Here is a 27,657-nt window from a genome sequence, read left to right on the forward strand (position 1 = left end):
ATCCGCTTCAAGCAGTTCAACTTAAAGAATGGTTGATCCACTCCTTTAAATAGATCCACCAAGGGATCCTCTTAAAAATATAACTTGTAAAAGGAAACAATTTAGGGCAACATGGGTTATATATGGCACATGGTGTTAATTATGATGATCGGTTGTCACTGATGGAGTTGATGATGGTGATTGATGATGCCATATATGGCACATGTTGTTTCATTTGTATCTCTTATATGAAGTCCAAAGTCTAGTAGAATTGGTGACCTTAGCAGAATATCAAGTAACTCATTACTAAACAAGATTTTACTTGCAAATGTTGTTCTAGTATATTGCATGGAAAAAGAAATGGGGCTTGGAAGCTTACCTTGAATGCAAATCACTTAACCGCATAAGATAAGTGCTCTTCATAACACCAAACTCTTTAGAGTCTGCTGCCAAAGGAGGCCAGGAGGATAATGCCTGATGGCACTGACTTTTTACTACATCAGATAATATAATTCTCTTCCCTCCTTCAACATAGATTAAAGGAACCAAATGAAACATTTCTATGAGCAACTTCCCAATTCTCTTTTCAGGAACTTCACCTGAAAGCCAACATGAGAGAAAAAGGTACAGAAACAATTAGTCTTCTACCTGGTGAAATCATCTTTATAAATGAAAACATCTCTGGGATAAACTAGCAAAATGAGAAGAAGGGACAATCTGCCAAGTGGATTGCCATTTTAAAATACTTATTAAACAACTGTCTACTATAGACAGACCATTCTAGAGTATCATAGGGAGAATGTGATGGGTTGGGTGTTGACTATACACTCTTGAAACATATCACCAAATCCATGGCATGAAATTTGTCGACTATCACATTGCTTATCAATCGGCATGACAGTCTTTGTTACTAAAATTCCCCTAAAGGACATGGCACTATGATAGATTTATAAATTTTGATTACCAGGATTCATGTTGGCCCTTTCTTGAAGATTCTCGTTATAGTCATAAAAGTCACAAAATAGAGACTTCCCAAGAAATTCAAATCCGAGCTGCCACATATGGAACTTTTAAACAGTCATTGAATTTATAATTGTCCCTATAGGAGAGGATCACTCACTACAACTCAAGGATGGCCGTGCCAGTAGAGGCACGGCACTTGGCACGGGGTGTGCCAGTGGCACACCCCCGTGCCGAGCCGTGCCGACCAGCACGGGGGCGTGCCGACCAGCAGGCGTGCCATGCCGATCCGTGCCGTCCGACATAGCCTCGTGCCGGTCATGTGCCAATTTAGAGACTTTTTTTTTAAATTTTTCTATTTCCATCAATTTTTATCAAATCAATTTTACTTATTTTCTTAACAAACATAATATGACATGCAGAACCCATTTTTTTTACTTTTTCTTACTTCCATCAATTAACTTTTGTTATTTGTCATTTTTGAAATGACAACTTATTTGTCATTTTTTAAAATTAAAATGACAATTTATTTGCTAAACCTAAACAACCACAAAGCTGAATTTATCAAAGACAGAAGAAAGAAAAGGGACCATCTCAAGTTCAATATGATTATAGTCAGATGAGGGAAAGACTTGAGTCTATAGGTAGCAGGACATCAGGAAAGGTGCGCCCACAGGATGATATGAGTTCATCATCATTACCACCATACCAATCACACCCACCAGAGCCACAATACCCTTATTATACTCTATATCCACAATCTGCATATGCTTATGGTTTGCCTGTGCCTGTGCTAGTCGTTCCCGTGTATATTCAATATCCATATCATATCATCAAAGAATTACAAAATTCTTATTTCTATGAAGAAATATGTGAGACGTTATAATAAGCAATATTATCAGTGGATAAGTTTTGAAAAATATCGACAGTATTTAACGCAACATTCCCATGTTATTCTTGTGCTAGCAAATGAAGTCTTTAATCCTCCTCGTTATTCTACGTTCAACTAGATATTAGTTTTAATTATTAAACTATTATCAATTATGTATTGAATGTTATTATGTGTTCAATTATATTATGAAGTATTCAATCATATTATGGAGTGTTTAATCATTAATATTAATTTTAATAAATGTATTTAATCATATTATGTGTTGAATAATATTTATATTCAACTGTTATTTTATCTTTAATAAAATAGGTTATTTATAAAAATAATCTAAAGATAAAACATTATAATGTAGATTTTAAATTTTAATACATATATTTAGACAAAAAAAATCAAAGATTGACATACCAAAGGCCCAAAAACATCTCTAAATATCCTAAAAAATTTATTAAAAATATTATAGGGGGCGTGCCACTAGCACGGGGGGGGAGGGGGCGTGCCACTAGCACGGCGGGGAGGGGGCGTGCCACTCGGCACGCCCCATGTCGATGGTGGCACGGCACGGCACGTACCACTGGCACAGCTATCACTGCTACAACTTAATGAAGTGAGTTCAAACTTACTAAATTTGGCAATTCCATATTAAGCAATATTGAACAACTGGATTTCGACAGTTTATAAATGACCGAAATGGCTAAGTATGGTAAAAACACGTAGCTGCCAATAGGAATATGTTTTTTGAATGATATCAAAAAATATATCAAAACGAGACCTGCATGACTGAACAAGGATCAAACTACAAGGAAACCACCATGGACCAGGATGCTCAGCAGAGGCCATTAAATGCGTTGTAATACCATAATAAACAACAAAAACAAAAGCATAAACGTCATTAGTAATCAAGAGTGATGGTCTCATCTTTACATGATCCTTAAATAAGAAATTAAGCATACAATAATCAAAAACAAATAGTATTAATTCATTTAAATCATCATGACATAGGACACCATTAGTAGCTTCTATTGTTGACTTCTTAAAGGACATACTAAATAAACAGGTTTTCTACCCTTCGCCACTTTCTTTTCACTTATAAGTAGTTATATTTAGTATTAACCATTGACAAGTAACGGTAAACCTCTATATATGGCATTTAATTACTCAAAATCTGGATAATTCACATATTCTCCAATCATTTCAATAAAATAGTGAATGAAAAGTTCTACATGGTAGTGGGAAATATTACAGTTCCTTTGCCCTATCTTATGCAACCTAATTATTCAGTTGTTGACCTTAAGAAACTTTATAAATTAATAACTCAAAGCATCATTTAATTGATTTCAGAAAAGCAATAACTTGAAAGTCTAGTTCTATCAACAAAAATATAGGTTACATGGTTGGAGACATCAACTGTAACACCCCAATTTAAAATAAAAAAAAATAAAAAAAAAAAATTTCCCCTGACCGACGCACGTCCGAGCACGTGCGTCGGCCTGCCACCCTCCCTCTTTCCTTTTCTTCTTCTCTTCCCTTCCTTGCCGTGCACGCCACCATTCCCCCATCTCCCTTATCCCTTCTTTCCCTCACCGCAGCCTCTCTTCTTCTTCTCTCTCCCTCCCTCGTGGTCGCCGACAGCCGCCGACTCCCCCCCCCCCCTCCGGTAAACCTCCTTCTTTTCTTCCCTTTCTCCTTCCCCTCCTCGGCCTCGTGCTGTGCTGGACCCTTGCCGCCGCCGCCTCGTGCCGTGCCGCCGCTGCGCTCTGTGACTGCGCCGCTTGTCCCCCCCGCGCGCGCCGCCCGTGCCGTGCCGCCGCCATCTCCCGCAGCTGCGCCGCCGCCTCGTGCCGCGCGCCGCCGCCCCATCGGCCTCTCCACCTCCCGCCGTCTCCTCCCTCGGTTGGGGAATACCGAGGGAGGGTAGGTGGGGGGGAGGGGGTTTGTTAAACCCCGTGCCCTTCCTCCCCCTTGGTGGGCTGCGGTCATACCGCGGCCCCCACCGGAGTCCTGGGTGGGCTGCGGTCGACGCGGCCCACCCGGAGCCCACTGGTGGTGGGGCTGCGGTCCGGCCCCCCGGCCCACTGGAGGCTTGGTTGGGTGGGTGGCCGCAGGCCGCCACCCACCAACCAAGCCTTTGGTGGGGTGTGGTTGGACCCAGCCCACTTCGGCCAAACTTGTGGGCTGCGGTCAATTGCGGCCCACCTTGGCCCTTTTTGCCTATTAGGTTAGGTTTGAGTCTACCTATTGCCTCTAGCCTAGCCCGTTTGGGTCCATTTGGACCCTATAACTCGTTTACCATTTTCACCTAATTTGATTAGCCCGATCCTTAATTTTGGGATAATATAAGATTCCTAGGATACCCTTGACTCGTACCAAACATAAATGTGCTAATAAGATAGTTAATTCTATTAGTTCGCTAATGACTTTACTTGCGTGAATTAATAGGATTGACACCGCGTGAGGAAGATTTTGGGATCCGGACTAGGCGACGAGTTTTACCTTACCGTGGAGACCTCCCAGGCGAGTAGAGTTATACAAATCTAGAATAACATGATACAGTAGGAAATGTCAGTATTAATGCATGCAGTTGGTACTCCCTGTTATATCTTTTGCATATGTAGTTATTTATAATCTGTTCAAAGATAGTATCATGAGAAAGATAATGTGTATGATAATGCTTTACATGTGTCTGTATGGTATACCGTTGCATAGATGTATGATTCTTTGTGGATATGGACTGTAATGATCATGATGACTATAACATGCTTTATACACGCATAAACACTGCACCACTTCCACCTATCATTAGTAGTCGAATTCTGACTAGGCAGTACCCCTACTCACTCAGCCCAGGGTTATATCATATATGTCTATACTATTAGCAGCCTACACCTGAGGTCGGGAAGCCTGTGTGGCATTCAGGTAGTTATACTGCATAGTCAGGACTAGATTATAATGATAGAAGAATATGATTGTGAGGCGGGGATATAACTCTAGCGGTACAGACGACGCGGGGTTAGGGCGTCGTTGATGAGCCGAGGGCTCTGATTCTCCGCCGGGGCGGTGATGATTTAGAGAGAGTGAGATATGGGCTTACGGCCGGGGTCCCGAGTCGATGGCCACGAGACAACCGGTCACATGTAGTGTCGCCATACACGTGTAGGTGACATTACCGCTAGATGTGTATATATCCCCCTCGATGTATGTGATGATGGATGATTGTTTCGTAGGAGTATTTACCTGTGTGGTGAATAGCTCGGTGAGCGATGATAAGTATGATTATTGTTTTGGTAGACATGAGATGACTAAACTGCTATTTTATTGCTATGCATAGCATGTAAACCTATGATTGAGATGTGTACGAATAAGAGATTGTCTCAAACTTTATATCTGTGTGAACTGATCATAATATGTTTGGTAAACTAGCATGTTCCAAGATAGTGATTGGTAATCTTTATCAACTGCATTGACTTAGTTAATTGGGGTAAGTCATTTTAAATAAGCATGTCGTTATCGTTAGCAAATTTAGGCATACATTGGATATACACCTGTGATGTCATTATTTTAGATTGTATGAATCCTACTCGCTGGGCTGTAAGCTCACCCCTCGTGGCGTATTATTTCAGAGCTAGGGGACGCAGGTGCGGATAGCGAGAAGTAGCCGTTTTCTTTCTTTTTAGTACTTATGTTAGTTGTTTTAAGCCCCTGCGAGGGTATGATGATGACGTCGTATTTTTGGACTTTAACATAGTATTTTGGATGTATATTTGGAAGGCTTGTTGTGGCCTGTGGAACTTGTATCCGGACTCCTTTAGTTGAGTTATTTATGGTGAAATTGTGTGGTTGTGTGCCTTGTGAAATCCTTGTACTGACAGGTCATGTGATGTACCGCGTGGGAGGATTTACCCACGCGGTTTACACGTGTATTTGGATGTTTGGGTGTTTCATCAACTATAACAAAAGATTATTCGGAAAGGAACTACCCAGAGGCATGTGTGGAAAACAAAAACAAAGCCACATAATCCAATATCTTCCTTCGATCAGCAGGCAGCTCCTTCCAAGAATCTAAAGGATGAAAAAGAGTGTATATCAATGCTTACAAGATGTATAGAAATGAGAAATAGATAACTAGTGAGGAAGATCGAAACAAGTTTTCAATTCAGTAAAGAACATATATCGCTTACCAAGACGTCGTAGAATTTCTGAGAAAGTGTCGTGGAAGCAAGAAGAACATGCATCAAGAAATTTCTTATTACATCTTATCAGACTCAATTGCACATGCCATGGCGATTCTGTTTGCATCAGTCGCTAAGAAACAATAGATGGTGTCAGTCTTCCAAGTTTGTTATTAAATACATTACTGCAATAAACAAGAAAAGAGAATTTTAGAAGATGATGTAAAAACACCTACTTGGAAAAATCCAACCACAAAAAGCTTATCCAATTTGACAACAATTCGATCAAGGAAATCCAGGTCATCAAATGTTATACCAAACATGTCGACTTCTCTTTTCACTTTAGTCAGCATCCTAAAAGATAGCAAAAACAAACAAATAAAATTGCAAAGCCGGCTTGTAGAAAGTTAACAAAATAAGAACAAATGTTCTGGTAGATGAAAATCAAGCACGACTAACTCAGAATGCACAAAAGAAATATAATTTTTAATATCACGTATCAGCCACATCAGTTGTTTCAACCACTCTATAGGTCATTTCAATTTCAAACTATTTTTTAATTACTTCAATTCCAGAAAATCGTATGGACATAGGAAAAAACTATAAAAGAAGTTCAGGCAAATTAGAATAAGGATAAGAAAATTTAGATTATTCACACAAGATAGTAGCAACATTATACAAAGTGTGAAAGTACTAAGAACAATATTGAATTTCTAATGGATCCTAATGCACATCAACATGGTTATTTCTGCAACAACAGTAGCTAGAAACCACCTACAGGGAAGTCTAATAACCACTTTTGCATTAGTGTAGGAAGTGTTAAAAAACATCAATAGTTGATGTCACAAGTAGGATTCACGTCAAATCCAACTTGTGATCTGACCCATATCTAGACTGCATAAAAAAAAATCAAAATTTTGTGTCTACAGCCAATATGACGAATATAGCAACCGATACAACCAATATATATTAGACGATACAAACAGTGGACCAATATGATGAAAGTAGGCTGAAACCACAGGAAACCATGTGACAATTCCTATTTCAGATTGGTAATGGTCAATACAGATATGTATTAGTATCAGTTAATACTTCAAATCATTATATATACTTATATAGTTAAGTACTAAGAAGTGGTGGAGCCCGGATTTAGTGTCTGTGTGCATGGGCAAGAGGGCAAAGCCATTAGATTCACTCTCATTCCAATTTACATTGAAGCATATAAAATCTAACTGAAGTTCTACCAGGTAACTACCTAAAAATTTAAATGAAACAATAACACAAAATTCATCTAAAGTAGCATAATTTTGTGCTTAAGAAATATAGCAGATCTTAGAGTTTCTAAGGCATAGTAAATCTAGAAATGAATAATGAAAAGTTGATTTGTGTTGGACTAGAACTGGCCTTAGATAACTGTAGGTATACTCAAGTCAACTATTCTACAATCTACATTTGACATGGTGTGTTAGATTATATATGCTTGTGTTGGTTTTTATCAGAATTTCTTACAAGAAACCCTCATAAAATCCCCTACAAGCCTCTACTATCAACAGAAATTGAAGAACCTAAAATTAAAGCAAACGGTACCCATGGTTAAAATTGGCCGATCCTGACCCGAAATTAGTCTAGAGACTCATGTCGATCTGGGATTGGCTAGTTTTGGCGGTCTCGACCATATCGGTTGAATTAATCAAATCGGCCGAAAATAATTTGTTTTAAGATTTATGTCAAATCAAAGATGTATCTTAACCTAAAAGACATTAGTAATTGATGTCTTCAGATGTCTTCAGCTGTCTTCTTTTTAAATTTTAAATTTTTACCCTCTATCTCTCAAACACCTTCTCCTACCTCTCACACTTCACTAAGGTCATTCGATGGCCGATCCAATGAGCTCCTCTAGCTACTCTGCATTCTGGTGAACTCAAATAAATAATTTTTTTCTTATTTTTCTTCTCTTTCTACCCACTCTTTTTTTCTTACTGCTACAGACAATTTCTCTCTTCACTATTGTTCCGCAGTAGTAATTTATGAGTATAATTTGTCAAGTTTATGTCAAAATATATTATAGTTTTGAGTGAATTTTTTTGTTTAGTTTTTAGATTTCATATGTAACTATTTTTTTCTATTATTTTTTCTAAATTTTCCTGCATTTTTAAATATTTAGATTTTTACATAATTAAAAATAATTTGGTCTGATATGAGCGGCCAATAAAATTGATACAGCTAATACATATCGTTTTTTCTAACAGCGGATTCCAATACTGAGTTTTAGAACCTTGATGCTAACAAATCGATACAAGCTTCTAGTTAAACTAGGGACATCAAAACAAGAAAATATAACCTACTTGATTTGAAAATCTAGAGGGATTGATGCTTTGATGATCAACTTGCATAAGAGGCAACCTACCAAAGTAGTAAATAATTTATCTTCTCCTTGTTTAGAACACAATATTATGGACAGAAACATGATGTAAGAATTAAGAAACAGCAGTCGTTTGGTAGAACCAAAATGTAATTGGACAGGTCTGCACCATTATGAAGTTTTTTCAATCTTTAGAATAGAACACACATAGTAAGCAAATTCAAGAATTCATCATATGTTGCAATAACAAATTAAAGGATGACATTACCTCACGAAGAGAGATAAGTAGTTCTTTATGTTGCCATTTTGCTTCAAGATCTCATCCAAGACAAGAAACATTGCCAACCCATTACCAAATGATTCAAAGACCGTTCTCAAGTTAGAACTCTTAAATGAGTTCAACGGCCGGACATTCTTATCATGAAGCGAGTAGATAGCATTGAGCTGCTGGAGCAAATTACCCAGGACTGCTGTCATCCCGTTCACTGTCTCATAGAGTTGCACAAACAAGGGCAATGCCCGGCCAAATGCCTTCTGTGGCTCACCTTCCAGAAGCACTTCTTGTGGGCTTGAGCGGTGCCCAAACAAGAGAAGCTGCCGATACAAATTCTTTGAGGCCTAAAGGATAGATTTTGATATCAAATTAAGCATTCTGACAACAATGCGAATAGGGAATTGGTATTAAATTATGATTATGAGGCCCCGAGGTGAGGTTATGGTACCAAATTAAGCATTCTGCGGACTAAAGGAGAGATTTTTATGAGAAATTAACCAATCTCAAAAACGATTTGAATAGGGAATTGAGAAGGGGAGGGGTCATACGAATTGGGAGAGGCGGGAAATCTCCAGGCAGTCGTGAGACAGGACCATGAGGAACTTGGAGACGGCGACGTTGTCGGAGTCGAGGAGGGAGGAGAGATCACAGTGCTCGATGGGCTCCACGTGGAGACGAACCGGATCGGAACTCGAGGTTGTGGATGAGGAGGAGGAAGAGGGAGAGGTGAAGGGATCGCCGTGGAGACCGGAGAGGAGGTCGTGCGCTCGGTATCGCCATTCATCCACGACGCGCCGCAACTTTTCTTGCTGCTCTAAGAGCACTGAGGAAGAAGAGGAGAAGGAGTCAGAAGGAGAGGGAGGTGGGAGAAGGAGAGCATCGGGAGAAAGCCTTACGCGAGGCCATGGCGGTTCGGTGCCGGGATCTTAGGGGTAAATTGCACGAAGCTGAAAATAGAGGAAGTCGAGCTGCATTTTACCACTGAAAAAATAAAAAGGGACTAGAGCAAGGAATAGGATCACCAACCATATAACATATTTGGTAAGTCAAATTAATCTTTCTTAAATTGGTATTAACCCACTGGAATAAAATATGGGGTCATTTGAAGGAAAAAATAAAACTTTAGTTCTTTAAAATAACAAAATTAGATATAGAGGTAATTATATGAACCAATCCGTGCTCGAATTGCCAATGGTCCGCATAGCCCCCCCAAGAAGGTAACCTCATCAGGCTTGACATTGCGAGACAACGTCTTTGAACAAACCCAAAGCTTTTGTTGCCCATCCTAGTGAGCAAACCCAAATAGCATTGAGTTCCAAGACACTATATCTTTCATACTGATGTTGTCAAACACTTTGTTTGAGCTTTGGATGTCACCAGACTAGCACAAGCATGAAGCACCACATCCACACCAAAGTAAAATCATTGGGCCTGACACAGTTCTTTTGTAACACCCCAAATTTAAAAAAAAAAAAGGGGGGGACCCGCGCACGCGCTGAGCGCATACGTGCGTCCCAACACCTTGCCACCCCGTCCTCCCCTTCTCCCTTTCTTCTTCTTCCTCTTCTCTTGCTGTGCACGCAACATTCCCAGCCTCCCCTATTTCTTCTCCACCTCGCCACTTCTCTTTCCCTCCTCTCTCTCTCTCAGGCGAGTTGCCGACGCTGACGCCGGAGCCGACGAAGCCAAGCGCACGAATCGCGGTTAGCCCCTAAACCCCCTTGTAAATTAGTAGTTTAACCCCCCCACCCTCACCATCGTTGGAGTCCCCGGCGGCCGATAACTCCGCGTCTAGCCCCAGGTCCGAGAGCCCCGGTGGAAGGGGGGCTCTCTAGTCGAGCTTCGGGCCCTTGGTGAAGGGAGGAAGGACCTCCATGGCCGCCGGCCATCGAGCGCACCCCATCGCCGTCGAGCCCTCCTCCCCTCTTTCCTTTTTCCTCCCTTTCACTTACCCGTCGGCCTCGTGCTGCGCCGCCGGCCTCGTGCTGCGCCGCTGGCCTCATGGTTGTGCCGCTGACCTCGTGCTACACCGCCGGCCTTGAGGCTGCGCCACTAGCATCGCTACCTCGTGGGCCTTTTCTCCCCTCCCTCTATCTCCTTCCCTCGGAAGGAGATGGTGTGGGAGGGTAGGGGTTAAACAAACCCCCACCTATCCCCTTAGTGGGCTGTGCTGAACTGCACCCACAGCTAGCCTTGGTGGGCTGTGGTTAGACCCCTACCCCACCTCATGCAACCTTGTGGGTTGCAGTTGGACTGCAGCCCACCAAGGCCCCCTTGCCTATTAGGTAGGCTTGAGCCTAACCCAATACCCCTAGTCTAGTCCATTTGGGGCTATTTATACCCTATAGCCTCATTCCTCTATTTCACTTGATTAATTAGCCTAACCACACCCGTAATAATAATTTATTATCATGTGAATTTTAGGATAACATAGAACTCACCCTAGGGGAACCTTGACTCATGTATACACCTAAACATAAATTCTCTAATAAGTAAATTTATTCTATTAATTTGCTAATCTTGCGTATGACCTTACTTGCGTGAATTATTAGGATTGACACTACGTGAGGAGGATTTTGGGATTCTGGAGCAGTCAGCTAGCTGAGAAGATTTAGATTACTGTGGAGACCCCCAGGCAAGTAGAGTTGATACAAGTCTAGAATAATGTAGTTACAATTATTATACCTTCCATGATACTGTAGGAATGTTGGTATTAGTACATGCATCTAGTGTACTATGATGTATCTTGATATGTGCAGTTATTGATAGTTTACTCATCATGATATTATAAGAATGCTAGCATATGCATTAGTGCAACGATACTCTACATGTATCATGTATGATAAACTCTTGCATAAATATTTGTTGTAAATATAGAATGTAACGATCATGATAACTATGACATGCCTTATACACTCACAGACAATGCACCACTTCCATCTATGATGAGTAGTCGGGTTCTGACTAGGCAATGCCCCTACTCACTCAGCCCAAGGTTAATGGTAGAGTGTATCTTATATTGACATTGTATATTAGACTTTAGCGTTATATTTTGGATGTGTATCTTGAAGGCTTGTTGTGGCATGTGGAACTTATATCTGGACTCTTATGGTTGAGTTTATTTATGGTATGAACTTGTGCTGTTATATGCCTTGTGAAATCCTATTACTGACAAGTCATATGATGCACTGCGTGGGGGAATTTACCGACGCGGTTTACACGTGTATTTGGAGGTTTTGGTGTTTCTTCTTTGCCATATCTAGGAAGAAGAATGCAAGGGCTCCTCTCCACTTCTATTCCCACTAGGGATGTAAACGAGTCGAGCTTGAGCGAGCTGGGCCCAACTCAGCTCGGCTCGAGAGGAAGAAAATCTTGGCTCAAGCTGAAAAGGTTTGGCTTGGCTCGGCTCGTCTTTAGCTCGATAAGGCTCAAAATAGTATTTAGTAGATAGAATTCGAACCCAAACTGCTGAGTAATAAAATTTATTTTAACCAACTATGCTATCTAATATTTATATATTTATTTTGGTCTATATATATAATATCATCTCATATATTATATATTGAGCCTATTCGAGCTGAGCTCGAGCAAGCTGACTCTAGCTCGGCTCATTTACAGCTCGAATCGAGCTCTAAACGAGCCGAGCTCACGAGCCGGTGAGCTTTTCTGACGGCCCTAAATTTCACAAACTCGGTGATCATTGATCTCCACGAGATGATGTTGTTGGTCTCACGTCGCCAAAACTATGTTAGCATCGATTATCACATTCCATGAGACTTGAGATCAAGTCTTCATGGACTGAAAGATCCTCAATGCATCATCTATGGAAGCCAAATTTAGTATTAAAAAAGCTGAGCAAAGCATTATTGACCTCAACAACAGCATTGTGCCTTCTTTGAATTAGTATTGCATGGATCATAGTCAATGTATGGGTCCAACAACTATGAGCAGGTATTCATGATGATTACTTATGTTGCATTATCCCCTTCAAAACCCAAAATCCACATCCCCTTGAACAACCCTAAACACAACTCACTATCGCCAATCTGAGCATAGCCCTTGATAAATATATTCCATGCAACCGTACTTCTAGTAGACATTTCGTCGAAGAGCTTCTGCGCATTATCAAACTAACCAGAACTTACATATGCATAGAGAATTTCATTAAGCCCGACTAGCCTGGCTGATGGGCGGTAATGGGCTAGATCAGCCCGCCTTATGATCATTTTTAATTTAGTATAAAGAATAAAGTCATTCAGTTTTAAAAGCTTAATCTTACAACTACTAAATTCTAAGAGCTTTTTTCTGTAAATAGCCTATGAAATATGTGCTAATTTATCCTTTCTTTTCTTATCTCAGGTGTTTGGTCGAGGAGAAAAAAAAATTGGGACAAAGTCTAAGTTATCCCATTTTAGGAAAAAGATCAAATTGACCCCTCTCAAATATTTTACCTAATATATTATACTTAGTAATATATTAGAATATGTTCGTCGGGAAAAAAATGTTTTATATTGTAATATTCATCTGTGATGCTATTTGTGATGGCTTCGTGTTATCTAAATTATAGTGAATTAATTTTGAGCTAGAAATTTTACAAATAACTATAAGAAGATAATATAATAGTTGTAAAATGATATTACAGTTTATATTTAAGTTTTAACCAAATGGGATTTTCCACCTTTCTCAAAAAAAATACAAATACAATATCTATCAATATAAAACCAAGGAAAGGGTAATAAGTTGATCATTTTTCCCCTTATCCCAACTATTACAACTAAATATCATTTTATCCTTTATTTTTATTTAATATATCATTACATTTAGAACATTTTGTCTGATAAATCTAAGATAGGTTTGATATAGCAAATTTACCGGTTTTATGTTTTTATTGTAAAATCACCTAAATTTACTATTTTATAAATTATTTACCATTGCCTTACCACCACAAGGTGTTTCTCTATAAAGGTTAATTATATAGAATATAAGAAAAATGTTTGAAAGTACATGTCTTTTCAGTCTCATTTTGACACGAATAATAAATGCTTTTCCTTATTAAGAAGTTGCATATGGGAGATAGTGCTACTTATCACAAGAGATAAATAATGTTTGAAAAGATCTCTCCGCCTGATAGGCTATTGAACGATTTTCTTAAGATCTAAATTTATTGTAGGAAGTAGTCCACATAACTGAGAGAAAATATTCACCAAATATTCTCCCGTAATCAGAAAATTATGAAATAAAGTAAAATCGATCCATAACTCTCTGATCTACATTTTTTGTATTTACACCCTTCGCAGATTCGAACTACAACTGAGACGAAATACGATATAGTGCAGTTGATGGTGGTAGTGATGGGTGGAGTAGATGTTAGGATTATGGATGATAATGGAGATGAGAGTGGATGATTGATGTTGTTTAAGGGATAAAGACAAAGGGGAAGAACTAGTCGAGATCCCAAGGAAGAGGGAGGACTCGACAGATGAGGGAGATTAGAAATTAGGAGAGACCTTGCTAACGATAGAGGTGGTAGGTTGGTGAAAAGGGAGGACAGAGATTAGCATAGAAAGACTAGAGAGAAGATAGAGAGGTAACAAACCAATATTTCAATAGCATTCTAATTTTGGCTGCCATCCACACCTTTAGAAGTTAGCCAACAAGCCAAAATAATAATTATTAACCCTAATTCTAGTGGACTCCCGTCGATCGTGTTTGAACGCACAAAAGATGTTCTTTGTCAATGCGAACATGATGTAGACGTTCGAACGCGCCCGACCGCGTTCTAACGCGCATTTCACGTTCTCTATTTTTGCAAACCTGATGCAGACATTCGCAAAGGCGTTCGAACACACCCCCAACCGCGTTCGAACGCGAATTACAGAAAATTTATTTTAATAAAAATAAATAACTAATACAATAATAAAAGACTCTAACTAAGTGTATCACCTTCTCAAAAGAATAGGTTAAAACAATGTGTAATTTTTATTGAAGCACAAGAGCAAGACTTGTGTAACAATCCTTAAAGAAACACTGAGCATGTCGCGTGGCAGCCCTCGTGCCTCTTATATGGGCCAGCTGGCCTTAAGGATCCCACCGCCCTGCCGCTGTCGGCGCCGCAACTCCCACCGTCTCATTATCTCTCTAAATTCTTCTCTCTCTCCATAATCTCTCTCTTGCTCTTTCTCTTTCTCTTTCTCCATTTTAATCTCTCTCTTATCTCTCTCGGACTACTACTGTCGACCACCTCGAACTGTTTTTGCCGTCATCACCGTTGAGTTGCTATTGCCTATAAGGCTTTCCCTCTCCTCCTTTTTCTTTTCTCTTTGCTCTCTCTCCACTTTTCCCTTCAGCTTAGGTTTGTCAGAATTGAGCCATCAGCGAGAGGCCGGCCACTAGCTTGCCAGTAGCGATAAAGCCCCCCCCCCCATCATCCCAGCTCCCCCTCCCTCCTTATTCTCCTTTTTTTTCTTCTTTCCCTTCTTATTCTTCTTCTTTCCCTTCTTATTCTTCTTCTTCTTCTTCTTCTTCTTCTTCTTCTTCTTCCTCGGTCCCCCCTCCTCCTCCTCTCTACAATATGCTGGGCTCGGCCTAGCACTTTCGTAGAGTTTCCAATTTATTTTATTTTTTCCTTTTATTTCTCTTTTGTTAATTATTCATTTTATGTTAACTAGTTAATTGAAACTAAATTGTTTGAGCTGCTAATTATTTTAAGATTATGCACTCACTAATATAATTATTAGCTAAATATAATTAGTACAATTAGTAATTAACTATACTTACAAGCATTTTCATATATATATATATATATTAATAGATTAATACTTATAGTTTTATCAATTATAATGAAATTCATGTATATTTTTATTCATGCTCATGGTTATGTAATTTTAATGTCTAACATATATTATTATAATAATTACTTATGATTAAATATTCAAGGATTATTCTGCATTATATCTATAATGTAAATCTAGTTATTTAATAAAACTAATAAGAGTAATTCTAGACCTAACAAACCATCATCTATTTACTCGAATGGATTCTAATTGGACAAATGGCTAATTTCATACTACTAAATACTTTCAGATCTTGAACTCCTTATTTAAGACCTAAGCGACCTTGATAGTGATGAGTTGATGTAATAACCTATCTTAAAAAAAAAACTTTTTAGGCACGACGCTACCGACCACATTGTGGCTGGCCTCGTGCCCAAGCTAAGCCCAATAGGTGAGAAATTTTCTCACTTGCCGTGGCTGGCTTTGGGCGTGCCACACCCACCCAATCGCCGGGCCAACCAACCCGGTCGAGCTAGCTAGGTGCTGCGGGGCCTGCAGTCGCCGCAAACAACCCCCACCGCCTCTCTCTCTCTTTATTTTTCTTCTCTTTCCTCTCTCTCTCTTTTTCGGTCTCTCTCTCACTCTCCTCTCTCTCTCTGTTATCGTCATTGCCGCCATTGCCACGATGGCCAAGGTGAGCATCTTTTCCTCTCTCTCCTCTCCTCCCTTCTCTTTCTCTCTCTCTCTCTCTCACTATCTTAGGTTCACCAGAACTGAGCCGCCGGGGAGAGGCCGACCGTTGGCTGGCTAGTAGAGGCTAAGTCCCCTCCCCGCTAGCCCAGTCCCCTCCTATCTTTCTCTTCCTCTTCTCTTCTCTTCTTCTTCTTCTTCTTCTTCTTCTTCTTCTTCTTCTTCTTCTTCCTTTCTTCTTTTGTTTCTGCAACAGTGCTGGGCTCGGCCCAACACTATAGAAGGCAGTGACATTGCTTTTATTATTTATTTTATTTATGTTTGTTTATTTATTTAGTTAGGTATTGCCTTCTTAATTAATGCAAATAAATTATTTAGGCATTAATTATTTTCATAAAAATATATGTTCTTCAACATGATGATTATTAATTATAATTAGTATTATTAATTATTAATTATGTTATAACTATTACGCATAAATATAGGTGATACTTATATTTATTTATTTATTTATATTAGATTTATGTACTAATATTCATAGTATATGCATTTTATGTAATTTTAACAATTATTGTATACTATTGTGTGTATAATAAGATACTAGTCTTATTTATTTATTTATTTATTATTTTGCATACTTAAGTGAATACTATATAGTTTCTGATTAATCAAGATAGAGTAAAAATTATAAAATAGATTTTATCTATACTTATATCTTATTTATAATTATTTATCTTTTACTTTATAATTATATATTTAGAATATTTTAAATAAAAAGAAACAAACATTTCTCCTTATGTTATAACTAGCATTTTATGATAATAGTATAATTATAGTATTTGAATCGTATCTATAATATAGATCTAGTTATGTAATCAAAAATAAAAAAAAGTGATTCTAAACCTAATAAATCTTTATATTTTACTTGAATTAATTCTAATTAGATAAACGACTAACTTTATGCTACTTAAATATTTTCAGATATCGAACCCCCTTATGTGAGACCTCGTGGACCATGTCGATGAGTTGATGTTTGATTGACGGATGTGAGGGTTACGTGATTCAGATCTTCTAATCAGATGTGAATAGTCTTATCCTGTTGCGTACCAGTCTGATCTGATCCGCAACGGTTCCAAAACTTAGATCCTAGCTTGGTAGCCCTCCAATGGCTATATGGATGCTAGAGTTAGTTTGTAGTGTGAAAGAGGAGAAGTTGTTGTGGAAGAGGAAGGTTAGAGGCTGGAAGAAGCCGACCAAAGACTTGGGCGGTGGAAGAAGGGAGGTGGGAAAAGGCGCCAATGGCTAGAGACAAAGAGAGAAGGAGATAAGGCTAAAGTCAATTCCAATAATAAAATGATATCCCAACTATCCCAACTAGGGTTTCCTCCATATATATATAGAGGCTCACCCTTAGAACTCCTTAATTAACATAAAAATACTCCAAATAATTCTAACAATCCCTAACAAATCAATTAATCCAGTCTTCCTTATCTTCTCGGATTAAACTTTTATTTCTTCATAGATTGATTCCAAATCTAAAAAAGTCATAAATATCAAAATTGTAGATCTGGAGGTTGGCGATCTTATCCAACTAGTTTGATATTATTCAGATATCTATGGAATATTCTGTGAATATTTTTCCAAAACTGCAAAGAGTTAGATTTAGCTAATTAAATAAAATCCTAACTTACTAATACTCTAACTAAATTAATAACCAAATAAGATATTTAGACTCAATCCATTGACCTAATCTCCCTTTGATGTGATCCGATCTGACCCGGTTCGCATCATATCCCCTAGACGTCGTTATCAAATTAGAATATATTATATAATTATATATATACATATTTTGGCATCCTACATGATTATATGACTTTATTTAGAGATAATTTCAATTGAGCATATTTTATCATGTATTTGATTAGGCTGATCTGGTATATGAGTATGCTGATGACATATAGAGATGATCGAAGATTATTATATTGTTATGACTTTATATCGAGATGATCTTTAGTATGAGTATGCATGTGATAGACTAGCAGGGATATGGTTAGAAACTGCATTGCATTATTTTCCTCTTGACTTCCTTACCACCTAAAATCCTGATATGCATGACTTGTTATACTTCTAGATATATGCACGTAATCTATCATATGTAAGGAAATGCATAAATCTCATTGATAGGAAAGTTAATAAAAAAAGTATGGGGGTACTCGAGTATGCGCTAGAGTTAATGGTGCCTGGATTAATAATTATGGTTGCTTATATGTGATATCTCATGACCCATGTTTGAGGTCGTCGAGTCTTGTGCGCATAGACAATCGGACATGTGCCGTTCGCCAGGGCATGTGTGTGGTGAGTTACCCTCATGTGATTTCTATTAACTAGTGGAGTGCCCGATCTAGATGGATTTTGATATACCTTTTGCGTATGATAGGGTATGATTATGACTAAGATACGGACAATATGTTAAGATCGGGTACTGGGTGTTGATTGTGCACAGTGGTTTAGTATGATGATGATTTTTTAGAGATGACATTGATGACTGAGATGTTGAGAAATACACATGATTTCATTATCATCTGATTATCGAGTGGTTAATATACATTATATATGGTTGCATTTGATAGCATAGTATGACTATGGTCGACATGCATCATGTGTCATATTTGAGAGAGAGTTATGATGATAGTATGACATGGAGATTTGTTTATTCATTGTCAAAGATTATATACTTTTATCAGTTATGACTTATTATATACTTTTTATTTATGTATTATTAAGGGCACATTCATATACTCATTCATGATATAATGCTCTGATGTGATTCATATTATCTAGTATATGATTTACTTTCTGTTTGGCATCACTGCTTCGGGGTAAAGTCTATTCACTAAGCTTTTTTCTCATAATTCTCTTTATTTTCTTTTCTAACCCCCTCAGATATGTAGTACGTGATAGCGAGTTGAGATATCTTGAAGAGATATTTTAGAGCGATGATGAGATGAGCTATAGATGCGAGACAGTATAGATGATAGTTTATATAAAAATTGAGTTGCACCGGTATTTAATATTTGTACTCCGTGTATTAGACGATGATTTGTATAATACATGTCAAATCATAATGTTCTCTTGTATTAATTATTTTAGTTGTATCTTAATGGTTTATCGTGGCCTATGTATGTTTTGCTAGATTATGTAGTGGTCTAGTGTATATTATTGTGGACTTGGATATTTATATGTTAACAGGTTTAATCGATTGATAATATGATTTATTTGGTGATTAATTATATGAACATTGATACGTTAGCATGTTTTATTTGATGATATCGTGATTATATGTGGTAAGAGTGTATCTGTGCGTTATAGGCCCCGCCCGACCTGTCACGTGGATCGTGCATACCGTGTGAACGCGTGGGCATGCACGTGTCTATGTCGGGTGGGGACATTACAGTTGACATTTAGTTGACAAACGTGAGGGACAGATGTGTTGTGTTTTCTAATCAAACTGTGAGTAGTCTTATCTCCTAGATAGTTTTCTCATACTATAATATATTATATATTATGTATATGCATTATATTTTGACCTCTAGCATAATTTTATGATCCTATATAAAAATAATTATAGTTAGGCATATTTTATTATTTATTTGATTAGACTAATCTTAGATGTATGTATGTAGATGATATAAAAGTGATTGGAGAAATATAACACCCACACAAAAAAATCGTGCACGACAACCCCTTGGTCTTCCTCATCGAGGCTTCCTTTCAACACAATAGAGGAAAAGGCACGACTCTTCTGAGTTTTATAGGATTTCAAATGGGGAGGTGATAGGTAAATAAGAAAGGTAGAGTAATATATTTGAATTCTAATAGAATCTTTTCTTGTTGGATTTATATTTCCTTTAGTAAAATAGTTTTTATTATTTATAATCCGTGGAAATACTGATTATTGAGTTATGTGAGTATCACGTGGGTATCTGGCACGTGATTAGCATATGCATATGGTGGTGGTGTTTCAAGAAAACTATATTATCATATCTTTATATTGAGATAATCTTTAGCATGAGTATGCATATGATAGATATATGATTGATGTAATAATTTGGCTCTGCCATGTGACTCGCACGAGGGTTTACCTCTCCTTGTGAGTGTTACGTGAGGATTTAGGCACTTAACAACACAACATCGAATGAAGAGACCAAAAATTAAACAAAAGTAAAAAAAATTGGGCCTATAGGCCACAACAAAGCCATCCAAATACAAAAAAGTTGAAAATCCTTACAAGAGTACATGGTCAGAGTAAGATACAATACGGGGACAACATAAACCCCTTATACAAAAGTTTAAAAAATATGAAAAGAAAAGGGCCTATTGCCCTACAAGATAAACTATTGCAAAGCATTCCGCTAGGGTGTTAATCAATCTACATCATATATCAACACAGAATGTGTCTAACACTCAATAAATGACACTATCACTAGGCATCATGGATAGTAATACACCTAGCATTAAAAAATGTGTGTAGCTATGTAGTTGAAACATGCATGTGATGTAATTGGCTAGCATGATCCGGTAAGACTATAACTATTCTATCTGTCACTTATATATGACACACATTCCATATAGGCCCTCGGCCACCAACAACATGCTCAACATTCACAACAGGCCCCAAGTGAGGGTAGACCCTAGCAATAGAATCGTCTAACCATCACCCGGTGAATAGCATGATCGATCGTCCGCCACTATAGACTAGGAACCCCAATCATAAGCCTGTCACATAAGTTATTATTGCACATTAATACAACTATCTAAGCCTGCGGCTCCACATCATCGCGCTATCGTGCGAAAACTAATGAGCCATCGCTCACGGACTCTTATCCTACGTCATCGGGTACCGCTAGATAGTGATTATGAAGGTGACCTTACTGGCCACATAGGAAGCAATGGGCCGAGCAACGAGTATGAGGGCAATCTTTGGACATATGACCCTCCTGGCCACAGTTTTAACACCCTCGAGTCTCGAATAGTCTAGGTGTGTGTCTGGACCCAGCAGATGTCGTCAAGCCCTAATTGAGCCATCAATGATAGTCTAAGACAAGGCATGACTAATGCCCCCTGAACTATGAGAGCTAGCAGTATAAGGAGCTGACCCAAAGTAGAACTACTTGCTTGATACGAATGATAAGCTATTCTCAACTATGAAGATGAGCCACCCGACCCCGAGCCCAAACTAGGACGGTGGGCATCACATTTTTGATCCTGACGATGACCCAATCTGTCTCCATCCTAGTTCAATGCCCTCTTCTTCGAAATATTTGCCTCAACAACTAAGGCCCACTCCACAGTCGTGGCGTAGAAAAGGGGTCCCAAAATAGATAATCACTCTCTAATACCGAGTCCCAAGCCCTTCCAAAAATGGTCAGTCATGACCTCATCATCAGGATCCAGATATGCAACGAAAGGAGATAGATTATCAAAGGTTGCCTTATACTGTGTCGCAGTCATATTTCCTTGCTTCAAATTATTGAAATCCTTTCACAGCTTGTTCCTTACCGCTATAGGAAAATATTTTTGGTTGAAGGCCTTTGAAAACAAGGCCCAAGTAATAGCGTCCAACCTAGGTGTCAATGGAAGGCCTTTGTCGCCTACCACCACCGCTCGGCACCACCACGAAGAAGGAAGGTAGGAAACGTGACACACTGCTTGTCAGGGCATTTTAGGGTATCCAAAATCTTCTTGACATCCATCAACCATCTACTGGTCTCCAATGGCTTGGTGGCGCCACTAAAACTATAGGGCTTCAGTTGCATAAATTGATTTAGAAATGTCCCTTCTCTACTGCTCTCTAAGTGGCTAGGTACCTTATCAATTTGTGAGGAGGTCACACGTACATGAGGGACCTGCTCAATGAGTTCTCCTATTGTTGGACTAGGCGTGCAAACATGCCGATTGCTGCAACATGTGCATTGGGGTTCCCTATTGGAGTTGATGCTCCCTCTAAATCGGCAGCACGACATTGATGAGGTAGTATCCTGGATTTTGTGAAACAACAACCTAAGTTATTGCCTAGGAGAAAATGCATAGTTATTGACAGCTAGATATGTTTTCTCCACATGTATAGTATTTCAAATGGATTTGCTAGACTTTTTGGTGACCTAGCTCTGATACCATGTTGTAATAACCTGGCTCCGCCATGCAACTCTCACGAGGGTTTATCCATCCCTATGAGCATCACATGGGGTTTTAGGCATTCAACAATGCACCATCAAGAACAAAGAGACCAAAAATTAAACAGAAACAGAAAAAATAACCTACTAACCATAACAAATCCATCCATATACAACAAACGGGTGAAAACCCTTACAATATTATATGCTCAAAGTAAGATAACAAGGAGACAACATAAATCTTTTATACAAAAGTATAAAAAGTATAAAAAGAAGGGGGCTTATCGCCCTACAAGATAAACTGCTGCTAAGCATCCGCCAAGATACTAATCAATATGCATCATAAATTAGCATGGAATGAGCCTAATACTCAGCAAGTTACATTATCACTAGTTAAACATCATAGATAGTAATACACCCAACATTAAAAAAGGTATGTGCAATTATGCAACTAATTATGACGTAAACTGAAACATGCATGTCATGTAATTGGCTAGCATGGCTCGACAAAACTACAGTTATTTTATCTATCACTAATACATGACATGCCTACACAAGCCATCGGCAACCAACACTATACTTAACAATCACAACGATCCCCAAGGGAGGGTAGACCAAAGCGATAGAATCACTTGCTCGTCGGCAAACAGCATGACCGATCATCCGTTACTGGTAGACTAGAAACTCCAGTTGTAAACCTATCACATAAGTTAGTAATGCACATCGATACGACCATTTGAGCTCGCAACTCTATATCATCGCACTATCATGCATAAATTCATAAACCATCGCTCATGGATGCCCTTACCCTACGACATCAGGTACCGCTAGGTCTATATCATCCTACATTTTCTCTCTAATTTAAACATCCTAAAGGGGTGACTCTCATCAATCGGCAATACATTGCCCATTATTTGGTGAAATGGTTACTTGATTGTCTAGGATTTATAGACTAAGACTTTAGGCATGGGCCCTACTATGTAATAATATAAATATCCCCCGTCCTTAACCCTAGCTAGGGAGGTGTCGGGTATTGTGGAGGCGAAAAGATCATTTATGGTTGTGCTCGTGTGCTAATGGCATAATAAGGTAAACATACTAGTATAATGTAATTATAAGAAGGGCTATTGTCTTTGAGCATGCGAATAAATGCACGTTGCAATAAAAATAATATAAGTTATATTAGGCAACATGTTAAACAAACATGTTTTACTATAGTAAACGAATTAGCATGTCATAGATGCTTATGTTATCACCCATCACATCAAGTGATAAATACAAGGGTTGATAGACCACTTGCTTAGATTCGCTAAAATTTCTTAGTGATAAGCAGTCCCACTTTAATCACGACGGGTTCTAAGGTGAGCGCTGGTCCCATGGTGCTCTGTGATAGAATCACTAGGTTATCACTTACTTTTATATTTAATAAATAGAGAGACAAATAATAATAAATAAAAATAACAATAATGAGAAAACAAAATGCCTACAAAGGGCGTGGATTCAGCTAGCGAAAAAATTGGGCTCAAGCCTAGCCCAATAATAATAATAAAAAGAAAAGGCTCGAGCTATTAAGCTAGGCTAAGCCTAGCCTGCAACTAAAGGCCCACTTCGAGTTTGGGCGCACTCGGGCTGCCTAGGACTAGCCCTACTCGACGCGCTCGGGCTAGACTAAGCCCAGCCTAAGCCAAGCACTCTCGGGCTGGCACCACCTAGCTCGAGTCGACAGTCCCCAGCCTAATCGATTGGGACACTACACTAGAGGGGAGGGGCTCTCCCCTCCCCCTTCCAAGCTCGGCACCATCCCCACAAGGGGCGAAGAGGGCCCACGTCAGCAGCCAACTGTCATCGGACCGCCGTAGGCAAATGGGAAAGGAAAGACACCTGACTACCTATCAAAATGAAGGAGCGAGAGAGGAAGGTTCACCGATGATAATGAATTCACCTGCTCCGACTACAACAATGACAACCACGATGATAGTTAGATGGTGAGAAGGGAGAGTGGTGGAATGAGAAAATGAAGGGTTAGAGGAGTGAATTGAGAGCGGATGGGAAGAAATAAGGAGAGAGAGAAGGAAAGGGCAATAGCCCACTACCCGAGGCCTGCCCATCGTGCTCGTTGTCGGTGGCATGTGCAAGGGGGCTTGGCCTGCCCCTCCTTCACCGTTGGCCTAACAAAGGAGGCTAGCATAGGGAGGGAAAGGAACGGGTAAGAGAGGGTACAACCATAAAAGGAATGACTTCTGCATCTCAGTAGTACCCGATACCTCTCAAGTTAGGGTTAAAGACAGTGGATATTATTATACTTACATATTAGAACTCACGCTCGAGGTTCCAGTATGTTAATCCTAAATTATCAGGCAGTCGTTTCACTAGATGATATGTGATTTAATTTCGATCAACGAAAGTCAAATCATTTAGGGTATTTAAGTTAGAAAGAGAAGGATATGATGATGTAGACCTAGTGCCTAATGATGTGGGTAAGGTATTCATGAGCGATGACTCATGATCTTCCACATGGTGGTGAGGTAATATGGAGCTAAGGGCTCAAAGGGCAAATTGAGTGCGATACTGACTTATGTGTTGGGTTTAAAACTTAGATTCGTAGTCTGGAATGGCGGACAATTGATTATATTATTCTCTAGGTGATGGATAGATAATTCTATCGCTACAAAGGGTGTTTGTGTAATTGAGTGTGAGTGTTGATGTAGCATACGTGCGTGACTCTACATGAGCTTAAATTAAAAAACTTGATAGCCTAAAATTATGCATATAATGTAGTGTAGTGTTGACATGTCTATGAGCAGAGCTTGGTGTGAGCATAAGTTCGAGGACATGATAAAACAGATTAATATATGTCTTATTATAGATTATATTTGCATTAGATGAACATAATGAGTATGTGACACTAATGTATTGATTGTCGTCATGATAAACATATTCATATTCACTATATTGTTGCATTTTTATTTGCACTATTTTTAAACTATAAAAATAAATATTTGCTGGACTTTATGCTTACCACCTTTTGGTAAAAATATTTTCAAATTAGTAGATGATCTCGAGTTTGTGGAGGAGCTAGCAAAGATTTGTTCTATAATTTATTTTATTTATTTTGTTATTGTAAAATAAAGTTAGAAAAATTGTAGCCCTTACGTGGTATTTTGTTCTGATGAGGTGTATGAGTATGTTTTTTTAGGCTTGTTATGGCATATGGTATTTTTAGGCTTCTTTTGCTTGTATTATTTATGAAAATGTTGAGTTTTTATTTGATATATTGTGTAGAAATACAGAATAACAAGTTATGTGAAACCATATGGGTTCTACCCACGTGAGGGGCACGTGCATTTAATGACGAGTATTATAAGTAGAATTGTCATTTTCTTTGAAGTTCAAATAATTGAAGATCATAAAAAATTTAAGCTGTCAAAGCCTTCAACACCCATTAAGTACAAACTGTGTGGAACAACAAATCGTTGAAGTTCCACAGCAATTGACAACATTCTAATAAATTAGGTAGTTCAAGAGTTTCCAAAAAAATTTGAACAAGTGGTTAAACCACATAATTTCCAGGAATATAATAGTACACCATTCAGTGGGATTAAAATACGTTTTCTTGTTTTATACATATATGATATTATGTTGCGAGCAATGATAAAGGTTTACTACATAAGATGAAATAATTTCTCTCTAAAAATTTTGATACGAAGGATATAGGTGAGACATCTTATGCCATTAGTATTAAGATACATGGAGACGGATTTCAAGGTATTTTAGAACTGTCTCAAGAAATTTATATCAATAAACTTTTAGAGAGATTTTGAAGGAAAAATTGTTCACCAAGTATAGCTCTCATTGTGAAGGGTAAGGGTTCAATTTAGACTAGTGCCTGAAAAATAATCTTGAAAGAGAATTAATATGGTTCTCCTATCGAAAGCTTGATGTATGCTCATGTCTACACAAGGCCTACTGTTGTACTTCTCATGGGAGTGTCAGGATGATATCATAATAATCTAGGTATAGACCACTAGAGAAATGCAAAGAAAGTGATACGGTACCTTCAAGGGATCAAGGATTATGTGTTTTATGTGTAGATGGATTGATAATTTAAAAATAATTGGCTACTCTGATTCAAACTATGATGGCTATATTGATGCATGCAAATCAATATTGGGGTATATTTTTTTTATGATAGATGGAGTTATATCCTGGAGGATTGTAAAGCAGACTTTGACAACTACTTCTACTAGGAAGTTGAGTTCATTTCGTGTTTTTAGGCTACCTTGCATCGTGTATGGTTAAAGAGTTTCATATTCGGGATTAGAATTATGGATTTTACTTCTAGTCCATTGAAAATATATTGCGACAATTTTACTACTATTTTTTTGGCTAAAAACAATGAAAGTGCTAGTGAAAGTAAATACTTCGACATCAAGCATTTAGCCATAAGAGAATGTGTTAGCTTGAACGTCAATAGTAATTTGACGGTAGCTGATTCTTTGACAAAAAGACATGCTACTATTAAAGTTCAAGAATCCTGTAGAAATAATGAAACTAACTTCTTTGTTTTCATTTATGCCTATATTTATTGGTTTGAGAAATATAACTAAAATTTGAGCCTAGAATAAACATATGGTATCCATTAAGCAATAAGGACCAATATTTAAGAGACATGATACACAGTAATACATGGAAGATAATACTTTTTGTTTAGAGGATCATCCTCATATTCATATAATTTGTTTCTTATTTTGCTATATAATGGAATATACGGGACAAGTGGAGTTTTTCCCTATTTTCTTGGGCAACCCTTTTCCCTTATCCTCCCATTTGAATTTGTCAAAGAGGTGGCCCATTATTCCACTATCTGACAAACATTGACAAAGTTTACCTGACTTGGTGATGGGTAGAGTCTTTATTTAAGTTAACCTAATTTTTAGGTCCCTAAGCACACAATATAACGCATTCAGAAAAATACACCATTAAGCGACAGTCTTTCTTTTGAAGTGCTTAGAAGTTCTAAAAAAAATTCAAGAGCAATGAATACTTGAAGCTTAGCCTAAACAACGACTGCAGAAGATAATCTTTCGATACGCATATTGATCTAAATGCTATTTAAGGTGTTAAAGCATGTTTAGATCATCTATTATTTGTCTTACATATAACACCAATACAATGTTTGGGTAGAGAGGAATATTAAAAGCACACTAAGTTATATCTAATTCCTTGGGAAGATAGTAAGAAGAAGAATGTGAAGAAGAGGAGATGAATGCTGGATAGTAGAAGATTTGTTTCAACTATCTTTGTCTTAGAAACTAGAGGAGGTAACGTTGCAAAATGAAGAGGAGATCACTTAATTGTGTTCAAAAAAATTAAGGTTAAGTAGGAGTT

At 38.2% G+C, this 27,657-nt stretch overlaps 1 protein-coding gene across 3 annotated transcripts in view; it reads right to left on the bottom strand.

Annotated features, from left to right (window-relative positions):
- Positions 1 to 9,650, bottom strand: part of LOC140789094 (uncharacterized) — a 46,296-nt gene extending 36,646 nt beyond the window's left edge. For all 3 annotated transcript variants that reach the window (XM_073138698.1, XM_073138697.1, XM_073138700.1), the window contains exons 1-7: positions 9,530 to 9,650; positions 9,182 to 9,456; positions 8,628 to 8,977; positions 6,234 to 6,351; positions 6,007 to 6,130; positions 5,806 to 5,887; positions 359 to 577 (exon numbers count right to left, since the gene is read on the bottom strand). In XM_073138698.1, the coding sequence (XP_072994799.1) occupies positions 359 to 577; positions 5,806 to 5,887; positions 6,007 to 6,130; positions 6,234 to 6,351; positions 8,628 to 8,977; positions 9,182 to 9,456; positions 9,530 to 9,539 (1,178 nt within the window). In that variant the 5' untranslated portion in view covers positions 9,540 to 9,650. The remainder of the gene's footprint in view (positions 1 to 358; positions 578 to 5,805; positions 5,888 to 6,006; positions 6,131 to 6,233; positions 6,352 to 8,627; positions 8,978 to 9,181; positions 9,457 to 9,529) is intronic.
- Positions 9,651 to 27,657: the final 18,007 nt, after the last annotated feature.

Source organism: Typha latifolia, chromosome 5 (assembly GCF_019914945.1).
Source record: "Typha latifolia isolate L0001 chromosome 5, TyphaL0001v2, whole genome shotgun sequence".
Lineage (NCBI taxonomy): Eukaryota > Viridiplantae > Streptophyta > Magnoliopsida > Poales > Typhaceae > Typha > Typha latifolia.